This window comes from Vanessa atalanta, chromosome 11 (assembly GCF_905147765.1).
Source record: "Vanessa atalanta chromosome 11, ilVanAtal1.2, whole genome shotgun sequence".
Classification (NCBI taxonomy): Eukaryota; Metazoa; Arthropoda; class Insecta; order Lepidoptera; family Nymphalidae; genus Vanessa; species Vanessa atalanta.
In genome coordinates this window covers 3,664,867-3,679,901 of record NC_061881.1, presented here as the reverse complement: position 1 = coordinate 3,679,901, position 15,035 = coordinate 3,664,867, and the positions used below count along the sequence as shown (strand labels likewise).

Here is a 15,035-nt window from a genome sequence, read left to right as displayed (position 1 = left end):
CAGGTAACTGGCACGCTTCACTTCACGCTATTATTCAATGTACCTAGCAAGGGTATTGTGATATTATCAAATTAAGTGCGGACATCGCGACTGTTGACTTGAACGATGTAAGTGACCCTTAATCCGCAGTAAATCTTCGGTCCGGGCCGAAGTATCCCGCACGGCCGTACGAGGGTTAAACAAGCGATTCCAACATCATTTATTACCTACTTGTTGTACGTAACAATGGATTTGTTAAAATAAGAGGTACATGATGGTAATACGTTTTTGTAGATTTGTTTTATATTAATATTCGTAGTATAAAATAAACTCCCAAACTCTGAGCAAGGACATTTGTATCAAATGCTTTACGTAAAATGTTTAAAAATGAGTTGCAGTTTAACAATAGGCAATTTCCCAAATCCATGGCCACTTCAGTCATCCACTAGATGGTATATTTCCATAAATAACCATCTATGAGTCGTATAATAAATAAAATAGAACTTTCATACGTCGTCTAAATACTATGTGATATTTCGCGGTGTTTCCTAAAATATCTAGCAGCGTATTTCAAATGTATTTAAAAGTATGACGTATACGAAATGACGCTGTAACGTAGATAAAAAATAATAATAGCTCTGGTGACATAGAAGAAAGCTTCGCTCAGTGCGTAAGTGAGGACAGGCTGATAATGTGAACATTATACGCGGCACCTCTTCAACTCGCATAATCGTCCGTCATGAGCAAAAACACCGCACTTGCATCTCACATTTGAACGAACAGTCGCGGAGAAAACTGTGAATCGAACAAGTCGATGTTGATTTCTCGGGAAATTATTCGAACATCAAATGGTTTTATCACAAAACGATTCTACAATTGACCAATAATATTTTTAAGTATATTTAAGCTCACAAACTTACAATATCGCCTTTTTTTTATTTGCTTTAATTATATTCAATATTTTAAATAATTTAAGACTATTCAACGCTTGTGTTAGTGGCTATACCTGAAAAGCCGTAATTATTCTAGAGGCTGACCGAGGGCTATCGGCTTTCAGGTTCAGTTAACTGATGATTTAGTTATGTAGTTTAGTCTAAAGTACTCGTGGGTAACTTATATAAAGGTAAATTTGAACTCCTACACACACATAATTATAGTTCCCTTGATAGCGTAAGCATAGAAATATTTCCAAATTTTAAAAGATTGAATATTTCAAAAGCCGATTATGATAATAAAAAGTGAATATACGTAAATGTAAAATATACGTATACTTAAACTCCAATTGTTGACCAAGTTACTACCTAATAATTTATAAGGCGGGCTAGTGCATCAATGCGGAACCAAAATGAACCTTAAATTTTGATTGACAGTTGTCCTTGCCCAATAGCATGAGCGCTTGCTGACGAGTCATGTCAATCAAGAACCACCCAACACACTACAATATATTTCGAACAGTGCAGTGTAGCCTTTATTTCTCCAAATTTAGAAGCTATATTATAAACTGCCCTAATTATAATGCGAATACACACAGACCCTGCGCGGAATCGTCACGCAAACGCGATCGCCCCATTATTCGCCGCCCTTTGTAATTTGAATTTCGAATTCCAATTCGTATTTGTGGTAAAATAAAAAGAACTGTTTCGACACAATGGCGTCAAGGGCGGTGCTCTGACATGCGATCAAGTTATTACATTAAAGGAAAGCGCACCCGTGAGCCGCTCGCAGACCTGTTATTTTAACTTCGGGGAATATAATACTGTAACATTAATGCAAAACTCAATATTTAATAAAAAGTTTGCTGTTTAATGAAAGCGACGATAATGATATTATTTTATTTCAGAAAACGGTTTGCCGCGTAGGCTAAGAACAGCCTATACAAACACTCAGTTACTGGAGTTAGAAAAAGAATTCCACTTCAATAAGTACCTTTGTAGACCAAGAAGAATTGAAATTGCAGCCTCGCTTGACCTCACGGAAAGACAGGTAAAGTCTTATGACAAATATACATAGAACATCACGAGTCTTATAGTAGTATTATTTACAGTAAAATATAATATGTTAAGATAATATTAACAACGGTGTCACTTTGTTGTTACTATATTATAATATATATTATATTATATTATATTCGTATATATTATTACAATATTAAAATGTTTTTTTAACCTGTAGGTCAAGGTATGGTTTCAAAACCGTCGTATGAAACATAAAAGACAAACATTAAGCAAAAGTGAAGATGGCGACGACAAAGACTCTACAACATCAGAAGGCGGCAAGAGTTCTAAAACTGGTTTGGAAAAGTTTCTTGATGATGATGGTCCATTATCTGGTAAAAAAAGCTGCCAAGGCTGCGAACTGCCACCTGGAGCGTTGTGCTCTCCAGCTGAAGATCTTCCGGAGCTCACATCACGTACTAGAAACAATAACACTCCGAGTGCTACCAATAACAACAGCTTTGCTAGCGATGGCGCTTCAAGTGTAGCTTCGTCATCTTCGCTCGATAAAATGGCAGAAGAAGATTCAAGAGAGGGTCCACCTCCTTCAAGTGTCGTCACGACGGCGCCTAGAAATCTTGCTAAACGTATTAAACAAGAATCTAGAAAACGTTCTCCATCATTAGATGCAACAGGCTGTAAAGTGTCACCTTCTTCATCAAAAGATGGTCTCGTTGGTGTTGCCGGCTTAGATGGTGGAAAATTTTCGTCAGTCAATTTAACACCGTCATCTACTCCTGGTACACCTTCCAGTATGCATCAAAGTCCTTTGGGACTGTACCCTCGACCGTCACCCCCACATGTGCCACCAGGCCCACCGCTACCTCAAGCTGTACCTAACGCTATGCCACCATATGTTATAAGAGGGAACGCTCCACCTGGTCAATTCGTTCCCCATCCAGATTTTCGTATGGACTCCAAACAATTCGTTGGCAAACTAGCTCAGTACCAACAAAACAACAGATCTTATGAAGCGTACGGTCCCGCATTGCAGGGTAGTGATCAACATGTATACACACGGAACCAACAACACTCGAGGCAACAAGAGGGATCTCCTGCAACGAGAACGACGAACGGTATAGGGTCGAGACAATCATACCCCCATGAAATGTATCAAAACTATGGATACGCAAGCTACAGCAAGGATCAAGTAGCTTACGGCCACCCAGGTTATGATCAAACACAAGGATATCCTGGAGAACACATGGGCTATCCAAACAGTCACTACGGTTATCACTACCACGAGAGTGGGGCACACGACCATGCTCACGGCTACTATAGTAGTGAAGGACAAAAAAATGTGCATAGCAACGATTATACGAAGAATGCATATTACGATACAAACTCATATGGTAATCAACAAGGTAGTGCAAGTGCGACAACCTATGTAGCCGGTTCAACGCAGGGACCTACGCCTGGCGAGCCATATGCCGGTACAGGGGAATGCGGCGACGGCTACGGTTCTTTCCAACAATTTTATGAAGCAACACACAACACTCCAACTACTGGTGATAACTCAAATTCTTCATCAGACTTTCATTTTCTTAGCAACCTTGCGAACGATTTCGCTCCCGAATATTACACCATTTGAGATAAGGACTTCGCCGAGCAGGCGAGTGATCTGTTCGTGTAACAATTAAACGCGTGTAATACAATTATTACAATTCATGTACATAAATAAAAATCTTAGTGTAAGGGTTATGGTGTTGAATTTGAACTGATTATCGCCAAAGGCGGCTAATTGATAATTGTTATATATCTATTTCTCTTTGTACGACTTAAATACCCGTAACTGCGATGTACTCGGTATTATGTAAATAAACTACTCTTAATAATTGTTATTCTCCATAGAGTAAATTACATGATAATTTTACACGCGAAATTATGAAAATATCTTCATATGTAAAAATTATTAGATATTGTCAAATATGCAAAAAAATATATACACAGACTTTATATTACAGAAATTAATTCAGAAGTCTTAGATATACTATGTACTAAATTTATCAATTGTGCTAAATCGATGCAGCCATATAGCAATTACTTATAAAAATCAAAAATTGTCAAGATTTACAAATTAAACCCAAACATATGGCTATGATCTCATGTATGTCTGTACCTAAACAGTAGGTACAAAACTGCATTATAACATTAATAAAAAATACGAATTGTACACTTACCGTTATAGAAGCTAAATATTATAAATTAATTGATATTTATGTGAAAATACCTCGAGTATTTTTAAATACCTTTTCACGTGTTCATGTTGAAAGTATTGCAATTTTCATAATTATTGTTTTTCGATACTTACGATTATAATAGATATTGTTTATGAAATTAAGTAATGGTCGTTGCCTTATTTAGTTAATATTGTTTTGTGACTATGGAGACATATTGTAGATACATAGTAAGTTAGTTTATTAAGCGACTATTGTAGATACATCAGCGCTATCGTTTTGGCCTATTAAAATAAAAAATAATTTGGTGTCGCATGTGTATCGACTTATTTCAATGTATTTATCCCCATTATTTAATAAAAACTAAAGATAATCTTTAATCATAATTGTTTTTTTGATTGATTCAAACATTTGTTATAACAATACGAGTAAATATTTTCTTATCACTTTTCTTATAAGTCATCTTCTTAATTCCTTTCTGATAAGTAAAGAAACTTTTTCCATATAATTTACTTCAAATTTCTAATACAATTAAAAAACAAAATGAATGAATACAAAACATTTGAGATATTTTAAGTTAAAAAATTAAATGATTATAATAAGAAAGTTTTAGAAGCTGAAACTCTTTATAATTTTGCTATATAGAAAGATATACTACAGACCTGAGAAGAACTGGCCAAAAAATATAGCACTCAGTCGTGTTAAAAAAGTTACCTAGTCTAAAACAACAGAATATTCGGCTAACGTTGGATAATAGAGATCTTAAGTTTTTAAGAATTACATTAGACTAAAGCTCAAATGGAATTCTCATTTATCATCCTGTAAGACTCATCTCAATAGCTTACGCCGTTGGGAAAGTAAAATATCAAACTGTCATTGATACTGTTCTTTTAGTTTAGTTATTTTCGTGGTATCATGACAGAGAGTGTTACTTTGGTGTAATACTTCTGACTTAAACAAGGTAATCACTCGTCAAAAACGAGCGGATCGATCTATCTGTGATCTTAAAACTAGAGACAGCTCCGGAATATTTTAGGTAAAATAGGAATAAGTACTTACAGTAGCGTCACATCATATTTGCAGCAACTTCGTGTATAACAATAACAATATCGATGATTTTGATAGAAACAGTGACAGAAACTTTGTATACCTAAACAGGAGAAGTAGAGATAAACTTGTAGCACCAAGCTTTCGACTCCACAAACTTCGCAAAGATAATACATCCTCTCTGGGGTAAACTTTTTGGAATAACATTTTACATTTTCCTATTTAAAATATATTATACAATTTTAAATCATATGTTTAAAGAAAACAAGGCATACTATACGGTACAGGATAAGAAAGCAAAATTATAATGCATCATTAAATAGTAACTATCTTCATGTAACCGATACTAAGGTGTTTTAAGAATAGCATTGGCATTCTGAACTTCAGTGGAATCCTCAATTATACTCTCTAACGGGAAGCCTCAGCTCCGCAGCAAACACGGTTAGAGAAGTTAGACAACTAACTGATATTGATACCGCTCGTCTGACGTCTACTTTAACGGTAACGTACAGATATTGAATCTGTTTTGTTTTACAAAATAGAGCTGTCCGGTCTATTTATAATCTTGGAGATACTCCTATATTATACTTGGGAGTTTTGTTTCTCCTGTTTTTAACAAAGTAGGAAAACTCACTGTTGCGTCACAATATATTTACAATGTTATGTAACATTGATCACTTTTATAGAAACAGTGATAATCATTGTATGTACACGAGACGTAAGGGTAAGCTTATAACGCCAAGTTTCCGGCTCGGTAAAGTCAATAAATCCTTCTTGGGGCAAGGTTCTTTATGTAATATTCGTTTCTGTAATAAAATTCCGCAGATATTCTTAACATAGCCGATTCATAAATTTATATCATTTGTATCAAATACATTAATATATAAAGGATTATATTCAGCACAGCATTATATAGATGATAAAAATATAGTGGAGCGAATACTTGTTGACTTTCAGGATTTATTACATATATATATATATATATATATATATATATATATATATATCATTAAATTTAAGTATCATAACTTTGTATAATAAATGTTGGAATAAAAATATTTATTGAGTTTCTTGCCTACCTAGAACATAGAACCTACATTCCGAAACGGTGGTAGCTTCACATAATATAGTTTTATAATTTGAAGATTCAAAAGTGCTTCTAAATTTTATAGGCACATTTTTCAAAAAAATAATGAATTAACCAAATCAGATATTGCTCCAGACAAGAATTCTTCTGAATTTTACAGAGATAGTAATTACCACTTCGATTAATTAACACAGCAATAACACACCCGAATAAGACAACATCTCACTATTTTTGTTGTTTTTTATAATTTAATAAAACTAAATATTTATGACATGCTTACTTTACACATGTCTGCTGGTAAGATAAGCTCTTTCTTCATCTTGATATTAAAATATTGTTCCAAGTGAGGTTGTAAAGGTATTAATACAAAATATCAGTAATTAAATAGTTTAATCATTTAAAGTAATACAGAATAATTTTAAAAAACAGTAACTTATACTGTAGATATATTTGTTTGCAATGTGATGCAAATATTACTGCTAAGCTTATTATAATATCAAATTAAAAGGTTAAATTATAATAAAGATTGAGGAGAAATGCCATGCATTGCACTTGTTTGAATTAAGATTAATTAAGGATTATGAGGTAAAGCAGATAATATAAAAAGCTAATATTATGACGTAGAGGCCTTTTGAGCCTGGGCTTGTGCTTGAACTTTCATCTCCATCATCATGCAAATTGCTTCTCGTACTTTTGATTTTTCAATACCCAAAACTTGAATTTTTTCCATTTGTTCAGTTACAAAATCAACTTTTCGTTTAAAGTAATCCTTGGCACCTTCTATATCCTAGGAGTAAAATAATAAGCTATAAGATTAGTTAGTCAAAGAAATATGAAATTAAATCAACATTATATATTAACTATCAAGCAATTTAAATTTAGCCCATGGTTGTTGTACCAATTTATGTAAGTAGTAAACAAAATAATTGCTTTAAAAGTTGATAAAGTCAACAGAGTAATTATTTTTTATTTGATATAGGTGGGCAGACTGGCAAATAGGACACCTGATGGCGAGTGAGCCCCACCACAACAAAGATAGTGGCAATGTTGGAAATTTTAGCCATACCTTACACACATGTGTGAGTGTTGTGTTTCGATAATATGTCAGAACAGAACTACACTAAGTATTGCTAGTTGGGAGTAGAATATTAAAGTTTAATAGCTTTTTAGAATGCAAATTCTATCAAATAAACTCAAGCCACCCAGAAAATTACTATTTTATAGTAAATAAAATAAAATAAGCTATGATTTTTTGAGCATATCTATTTTTCAATAGAATAATATGCCTGGTTTTTGTTAGGTAATGTGAGCTGTTGTTGTAAATGTACATAAATCTATAAGAATTAATACAGAACATTTTTAGGCATAAAGTTTCTTAGTGTCAAACATAAAAGTAAATCACAAAAAAAATTATGAATTGTTATTTTTAGAAATTTCTATGAACTTACCTTTTGTGCATAGTACCCAGTTCCAATGTCAATTATAACGTTGTCAGTGTCTGCAATAGTACCAGGGACGTACATTGAACCAGTTAGAGGTACGAGGACTGTCTTTCCTTTCGATTCCGGTGTAATTTTTTCAACGCTCTCACCTGATTCTACAAACTTTCCTTGTGCCATTTTAAGAGTTTGTAATGAATCTTGAAACACATTAAGTTCCTGGGAATTAAAAGAATAACATTAATAATGTATTAATACAGATTTAAAAAGAATTAATTTTATTGTACTCACTTGATCTAATTGCTGTTTCAATTTGGCCAACTGGTGAAGATTTAGCTTCGATAGATCAATTTGGTGCATCCCAGGAGCTGGGGCCGATGAAATAGTAGACATCTTAGAAAATGGGATTTATTCGAAAGGTAAAAACAATATACTTGTGTTTATTTTATTTCAAATTCTACAATAACTCATAGTTGCTTTATAACCTAAACAAGAATCAAGATCGACAAATGACATAGAGTTACAGAAAATTAGACAAAGACAAAAATAATACGTATTTTTTTATATTTTTTTTAGCTGTGATCAAGGTGATACTCATACAGTTTAATTAAGTTTTAAGTCAAACCTATATAATAAACAATTACTAGCCGGAAACAGTCAAGACAAGGCGTAATATATCATAGCTTTAAGAAAACTTATTCCACATTTTTGTTATTTAGGTCTTGCTTGAAAAATCCTAGAAAATTAAGTCATTAGATCGCAATATTGTAGAATTTAGTTCCTGAAATCAGAAATGAGTTACTTGTCCCGAAGGAAAGATGGCAAGACTGATTACTTGACAAAATATAAATGTCAAATTGTCATGTGTCACAAATCATAATCACTATTGGAAATCGGCGAATAGTTAAAGATATTTCCCAAATTTAATTATTTTTCACCTGTAATTTGCGTTAAAACGTTTTTTTAAATTATCTAAATTCTGTTTAACGCGTTATTTCATCACACGAGTGAACATTTATATATTTATTAGCAGAGGAAATAATATAATATAATTCAGTCATTATACAATATAACCTAATCCCGAAATGTCGGTCACTAACATTGATACTGTAGATAATTTTGTAAATTTCGTCAGGTACCTGTCGTTCCTTCCTTAAATTTTATAAATTCAAAATATCTTTTACAAAAGGAATACGAATTTGTAGCAAAAATATAATGATACAAATAATTATTACATCAAATGTTGTTAAATCATAAGAAGACCATTCATATTAAATATTAAATCCAAATGTAGCATTCCATAAAATTCAATAACTTAGTAGTTACAAAGGCCCCATGTTTTATATATTATCATAATTTCATTAAACAATTAATTTTCAATATATAATTTTTGAATATATCAATATCAAAATATTGTTTCAATATATCTACCATATAAGTAGTCAATTTTTAGGTCACCATCCTTAACAGTTGTGCACTTCTCAGCTGATTGGGCAGACCAATGTGGTCAGGTTACAGATATTTTGAAAGAGCTGTCAAAATTACCAGAAGTACAATCCAGTGGTAGTAAATTTGGTGTTTGTGATGCTGAAAACCTTTCTGAAATCTCACTGAAATATAAGGTATAACACTTTTTCATCATTTTTCATCATTTGCCAAGTCATTTAAAAATTAAAAGTTTATTATATTATTTTCTATTTATCAAATAGCCTTTTTAGCAAATCATCTAACTATTGAAACATCAATCATCAACCATCATCTGCTCATTCAATGTTTTGCTATATAGATGTTTTCGAGGATGCCCTAGCCCAGCTATGGGACATTTACAAGCTGTTATTTTACTTCTCAAAAAGTTCTTAATAAAATTTATTGATTAGATAAAGAAATATACATATGAACTTATTTTGTTTTTTCTTTTACTAATTGTCATGCCATCAGGCTGAATCAAATCAGTGTTACATCTATGCCCTGTGTATCACCTCTACACAATACAATACTTTTAAAATTGAGTTTATTTCTGGCACTTACTAAATACCTTTAGCTTTGGCCAAAACCTCGAACAATCTTCGCCGAAACTGATTGGATGTTTTTAAATATTTACACATTTATTTAATACAGCAATAATATTCAACAAGGATACATTATAACAATAATAGTTTCTAATTAATACGAAATACTTATATTGTTATCATTAATAATTCAAATATGGCTCATTATTAACAAAAATCTTTTCTTTTACATGCTCCTTTTTTTTCAGGTGGATTCTGTTCCTACTGTAATATTATTTAAAAATGGCACTCAAATAGACAGAATTGATGGAGCTGATGCTGCCCAAATATCATCAAAGGTTAGAACCCACAGTGGAGCTAAAGATAATTTAGATGTATCACCTAAACAGTCATTGGAAGAAAGACTGAAAGCTCTTATAAATAAACATAATGTAATGGTGTTTATGAAAGGGAATAGAGATGCACCTAGATGCGGTTTCAGTAGAACTCTAATTCAGATTCTTAATGGTACTGGGTATGTTGAACAACCAATGATAATAAGATATTTTTGATTACTTGTCTATAATAATATATTTAAGTCTAAAATTAAATAATATATTTAAATATTATCTAAAATTACAAAATTGTTTGCATGAATCATTTTTTATATAATAATATTAATATTTTTGTAAAATAAATAATGTGTTTTTAGAGTGCAGTATGAAACATTTGATATCCTAACAGATGAAGAGGTTCGTCAAGGTCTAAAAACATATTCTGATTGGCCCACATATCCTCAATTGTATGTCAAAGGAGAATTAGTTGGTGGATTAGACATTATAAAAGAACTTCAAGCTAGTGGAGATCTTGAGTCTACTCTAAACCCTTGAATTATGCTCATCTGTGTTGTGTAGCTCATTTTTTATTTATTTAATAAAAATATTGAAATTTTATCATTCCCTTCCTTTTATTACCATTCATTATGTGGTTATATAATTTATAAAAGTAAAATTTTCTTCCAAAAATGGTTAGTTAAAATTTGAACATAATGCAGAAGTTCAATGTCAAATTTTGATTAAATTCCTTGCTTTCTGGTTGCATTATTGTAAAAAGAAAACAATTGGCGAGAAGTTACGCATTTAATCCAATATATTTATGTTCATCGAGACTTAGATGTAATTAGATTTTAGAGTCAATCAGCCAAGCAAAATAAATTCTGAAGATATTTAAAAAAAATATGAAAAAATATTAGGTTTTCAAATAACTGATTTTTTGTAATAGATTACTTCTTTCAATTTTAAAAACTACATCGATTGCCACAATTTTATGCAGCAAGGTTTGAAATAAATCGTAGTTCTAAAATTAAATATTTTTAAATTTTGAAAAGTATCAAAAATAAAAAAATATTAATATACATCTTTTTTTATTAGGGTTTCCAGCTTGAAAATTGCGGGCAATATAGGGGAGCCGCACAATGAATAATTAATTGCTGTAAATGTTTCATTAGTTACCGCATCATGCAGTTGATTGTACTTATTAATTATAATTTTAATATTTATATAACACACATGCTATGTAATATATTATCTGCAATTTTGAATGTATTATGTTGTAATAATGATTACCAAATCCACTAAATACCATTATAATTATGAAAATTATCGAATCTACTATATTTTTATTTCACTATGATATCTCAGGGACAGGTAAACTTATCATACACACATCTGTGCGATCATCTCGGCTTAATCATTGAACTACCCTCGCCTTCGAGAGCCTTCTTTTCTTTTTCCGTTACTGTGACACAAATTTAATTTTGAAGAGCTTGACTAGTTGTATACACACACGTCAATGCCTAGAAATAAGTGCTTTACAAAAAAGCTGATTTTACTAGTATATTGTAATTATGAAATTATATTTAAAAAACTTAAAAAATAAATAAAGCCTAATAGATAATGTTAAAAAATAAATTAAATATATTTAACTTTATTAATATGGTATGAAATTGGCTTTTTTGTAATAGTTTCCATACTGCCTGTAGATTTTATTTATACCATATCAATGCACAAATTCTAGTGAACTTTGCTCCAAGACAATGTCACTTCAAGTTTATTACAGGTTTATTTTGAACGTAATGTCTTCGGCTTATTAATTCATGTGATTAACTTGAACTGGGTTCGACATTGACGTTTGACAGTCACGCGAATGTCAAATATACGTAAACGTAATACAAAATAAAATTATTAATTTCTAATTTTGTTGTTTTAACTGTTCTATTGAAAGTAAATTAATAATTTAAGATTCAACATGGATACATTAATTTCGTTTAACTCTAGTAAGTAAAACAAAGTATTTATTTACAATAATTATTGGTATAAATATTAGTATCTTATCACAGTAATGTTTCCTACAGAAATAATGAATAAAATTAGAACAGCGGGTGATGGAATGGAATCAAATGAAAATGTAAACGAGAACAAAACAAATAGACATGAAACCAGAACAGTTCTACGAGCAAGCAGTAAAGAATCTTTACTTCCTGGTCGTTTAGTACAAATATATCCGTCAAAAATAATTACGCCTGAAAAGAAAAGTTCTCATATATACTCTAAAAATCCGAAGTTTGTCCCTTACGAACCTTATGCAGGTGCTGTTAAACCAATAACTCCTAGGCTGTTGTTGAAAGGAAACAAAAAATCTAGAAATCGTATGGATATAAACAAACTTATCAACCAAATGTCACAAATGAACACTAATATCAACGAATTTAAGCCTAGAAGCAAACTAGCATCTTGCAGTGATAAGTCTGAAACAGATTCAGATAAAACAAAAATAGATAAGGAAATTCAAAATAAATTAGAAGAGTTAACAAAGGAAAATGAAAATTTAAAAGAGCAGCTGAAGCAACAAGCCCAGGTACCAATATTTATTGAACAACCTTTCAGCAACAAATTTGTTAGTTGTTTTATTTATTTTAGACAGTAAACATTCATTAACATTGTATACTCATATCTTAAAACAGGTGAATAAGGAATTAAAGACGATGCTTGTGGCCTCGATGGGTGAAGATCTTGAGTTTCAAGTCCATTCCCTGAATGAGGATAAGAAACACTTAGCTAATGCTTTAGTCAATTCTGCACAACATTTGTCTACACACCAGGTGAAGATTTATATTAGATATTGAGCAATATATAAACATTGGTATTAATTGTTGATTGCTTCAAAAAATTAATACCAATGTTAATACCAAATAATTAATTAAATTTCAAAATAATAATTGAATGGTTCAAGTCAATTTGATTAAGTTTATTTTTATTTTGATCATTAACTATTACTAGGAACAAACAGAATGGCTAGCCGGCCAATGTGAAGTATGGAGAAGTAAATTCCTTGCTAGCAGGTAAATTGCACAGCAGTATTTAGTATGCATTTTTTGTTTTTATATTTTTGTTAATAATATATTCCTTACAGCCTTATGATTGAAGAACTTGCGCAGTGCAAGAAAATGCTTAATGAGAAAACGGTAAACTTGCATCAGGCAGTAAAACAATTGCTCGATGAGAGATGTAGAATGAGAGATATGATGATTTGTACATACAAAAACTTGTACAGCCTCCATGAGAATTGGCTAGAGAGTGTGGCTATTTCTGAATACATGGGAAGTAAAAATAGACCAATTGGTAATCTCAACTTTAACACTACCATGCCACATTCTGCAAGTGTACTTGATTTAGCATCAACAAATTTAAAATTGTCTGAAAACATCAGCAGTTCAACAGAGAAACAAGCAATTAATCATTTAGATTCACTAGCCACAGCCACTGAAGCTGAGATTTATGCGGAGCAAGTAAGTACATTACATTATATTATTATAATTTTTATTTTGTTTGGTTATGTTTGATTTGAGCTAGTGCCATGTAACTTAACAATTTCTAATTTTATTTAGGTAATGGCAATGCCATTTGAAATGAAGAAATTAAATGAGGAACCAGTAAATGCTCTTGTTCATCATGCTTACAACAATAGTGGGAACATTTCACCACCGGTTGCGTCTTGCATGCATTGTAATGGAAAAGTTCAATTGCTGTAAATAATACATTTTTGATACAAATTTGAAATAAAATTTGACAAAGCTTGAGCTTTAATTTATAGTATTCAATAAATTGTTAAAAAAAATACTGTAATAATGATATTCATATTTACGTCTATATAATGAATTGCTCAAAGTTGCACAACCATAATAAGAAGCAAATTTTAAAATCAGGAAATGGTGCTTATTGAAGCATCAATTAAGTATTGTTCAAGGAAAAAGGTAATTGTTATTAATTTCTATTCTAACATACATATACCTAATACACACCTTATAGCTAAGACCCATTTTCATTCAAATATTTTTTTTATTTATAAGTTTACACTTTTTATGAATTTTATTGTTATTTAATTTTTGATATAATTATTATATAAAATAAATATGAAACAGTTTATTATTAATTTTTAATTAGGTGTTAATATATACATATTAGATTTTTGCCTAAATAAACAGTAAGTATACCAAGAATATATATTATATGGATAGCATCAATACCAAGGTTGTAGTTTTTAATTATTATTTTTGTGCGATACAGCATTTATAATATATTTGATAAAACGCGTTTTTCAACAGATACTAAAACTTTTAATTGCATTCCCCATAAACTTTTCAAAGAAAAGTATGTTTTTTATGAGAGTTTTTTGTTTTGCAATTGTCCTACTTTCCTAATCAATAGTGTTATCATGAGTTTTGATATTATAAATATACAAAACATTTGGTATCCATAATTATCATTCCAGGTAGATTCATAGTAGATTCCTATTTTAGATATATTAAGCAATTAATGTCATTGCAATATTTATATAAGTAGTGCATCAAAAAGTTCCACAGCAAGTTAAATCATATTGCTGAAATAGTTGGTAAATTCATATTAGTTTATACCAATTGGAATAATTTTATACTACAAGTAGAAGCTTTAAAATAAAATACATTATTTTTATAGGTTTAAATCTTAATTCGGTAGATATATATAAAATATATGTTGTATAAAAATATGTATGTATATCTCCTGTAACATTAATACTTATTTAAAATTGTGAAAATTAGTGAAATTCTCATTTGCAATACCTAATAAAAGTAAATATGTATGTAAGGACTTGTTATTCAATTTTCATTAACCCATGACCATTACTTTACTAATAATAGTCAAAAATATCTTACAACAAAAGGAATAAAATAATCTTCTGATTTCCTTGAAAATTCTAATTCATTTATTCAATGTAGTAAAGCATTA

General features: G+C 30.7%; 4 protein-coding genes across 4 annotated transcripts in view; 3 read left to right on the top strand and 1 right to left on the bottom strand.

Moving 5' to 3' along the window:
- Positions 1–3,745, top strand: part of LOC125067321 (homeotic protein proboscipedia) — a 35,335-nt gene extending 31,590 nt beyond the window's left edge. Inside the window, exons 2-3 of the mRNA XM_047675858.1 lie at positions 1,820–1,962; positions 2,152–3,745. Of these exons, the coding sequence (XP_047531814.1) occupies positions 1,820–1,962; positions 2,152–3,564 (1,556 nt within the window). The 3' untranslated portion in view covers positions 3,565–3,745. The remainder of the gene's footprint in view (positions 1–1,819; positions 1,963–2,151) is intronic.
- Positions 3,746–6,761: 3,016 nt separating this feature from the next.
- LOC125067267 (prefoldin subunit 5) lies at positions 6,762–8,245 on the bottom strand. The gene is made up of 3 exons (XM_047675754.1): positions 8,015–8,245; positions 7,733–7,942; positions 6,762–7,071 (listed from the first exon to the last, which is right to left on the bottom strand). Exons 1-3 carry the CDS (start codon positions 8,114–8,116, stop codon positions 6,898–6,900), a joined length of 486 nt encoding a protein of 161 aa, XP_047531710.1. The 5' UTR covers positions 8,117–8,245; the 3' UTR covers positions 6,762–6,897.
- A 350-nt stretch (positions 8,246–8,595) lies between these two features.
- LOC125067257 (glutaredoxin 3) lies at positions 8,596–10,664 on the top strand. The gene is made up of 4 exons (XM_047675739.1): positions 8,596–8,858; positions 9,177–9,345; positions 9,981–10,246; positions 10,424–10,664. The coding sequence occupies exons 1-4, from the start codon at positions 8,809–8,811 to the stop codon at positions 10,599–10,601; spliced, it is 663 nt and encodes a 220-aa protein (XP_047531695.1). The 5' UTR covers positions 8,596–8,808; the 3' UTR covers positions 10,602–10,664.
- A 1,243-nt stretch (positions 10,665–11,907) lies between these two features.
- On the top strand, positions 11,908–14,208 carry LOC125067227 (golgin-45). Its single transcript, XM_047675696.1, has 6 exons — positions 11,908–12,046; positions 12,125–12,627; positions 12,734–12,871; positions 13,050–13,111; positions 13,183–13,558; positions 13,658–14,208. Exons 1-6 carry the CDS (start codon positions 12,019–12,021, stop codon positions 13,799–13,801), a joined length of 1,251 nt encoding a protein of 416 aa, XP_047531652.1. The 5' UTR covers positions 11,908–12,018; the 3' UTR covers positions 13,802–14,208.
- The last annotated feature ends 827 nt before the right edge of the window (positions 14,209–15,035 follow it).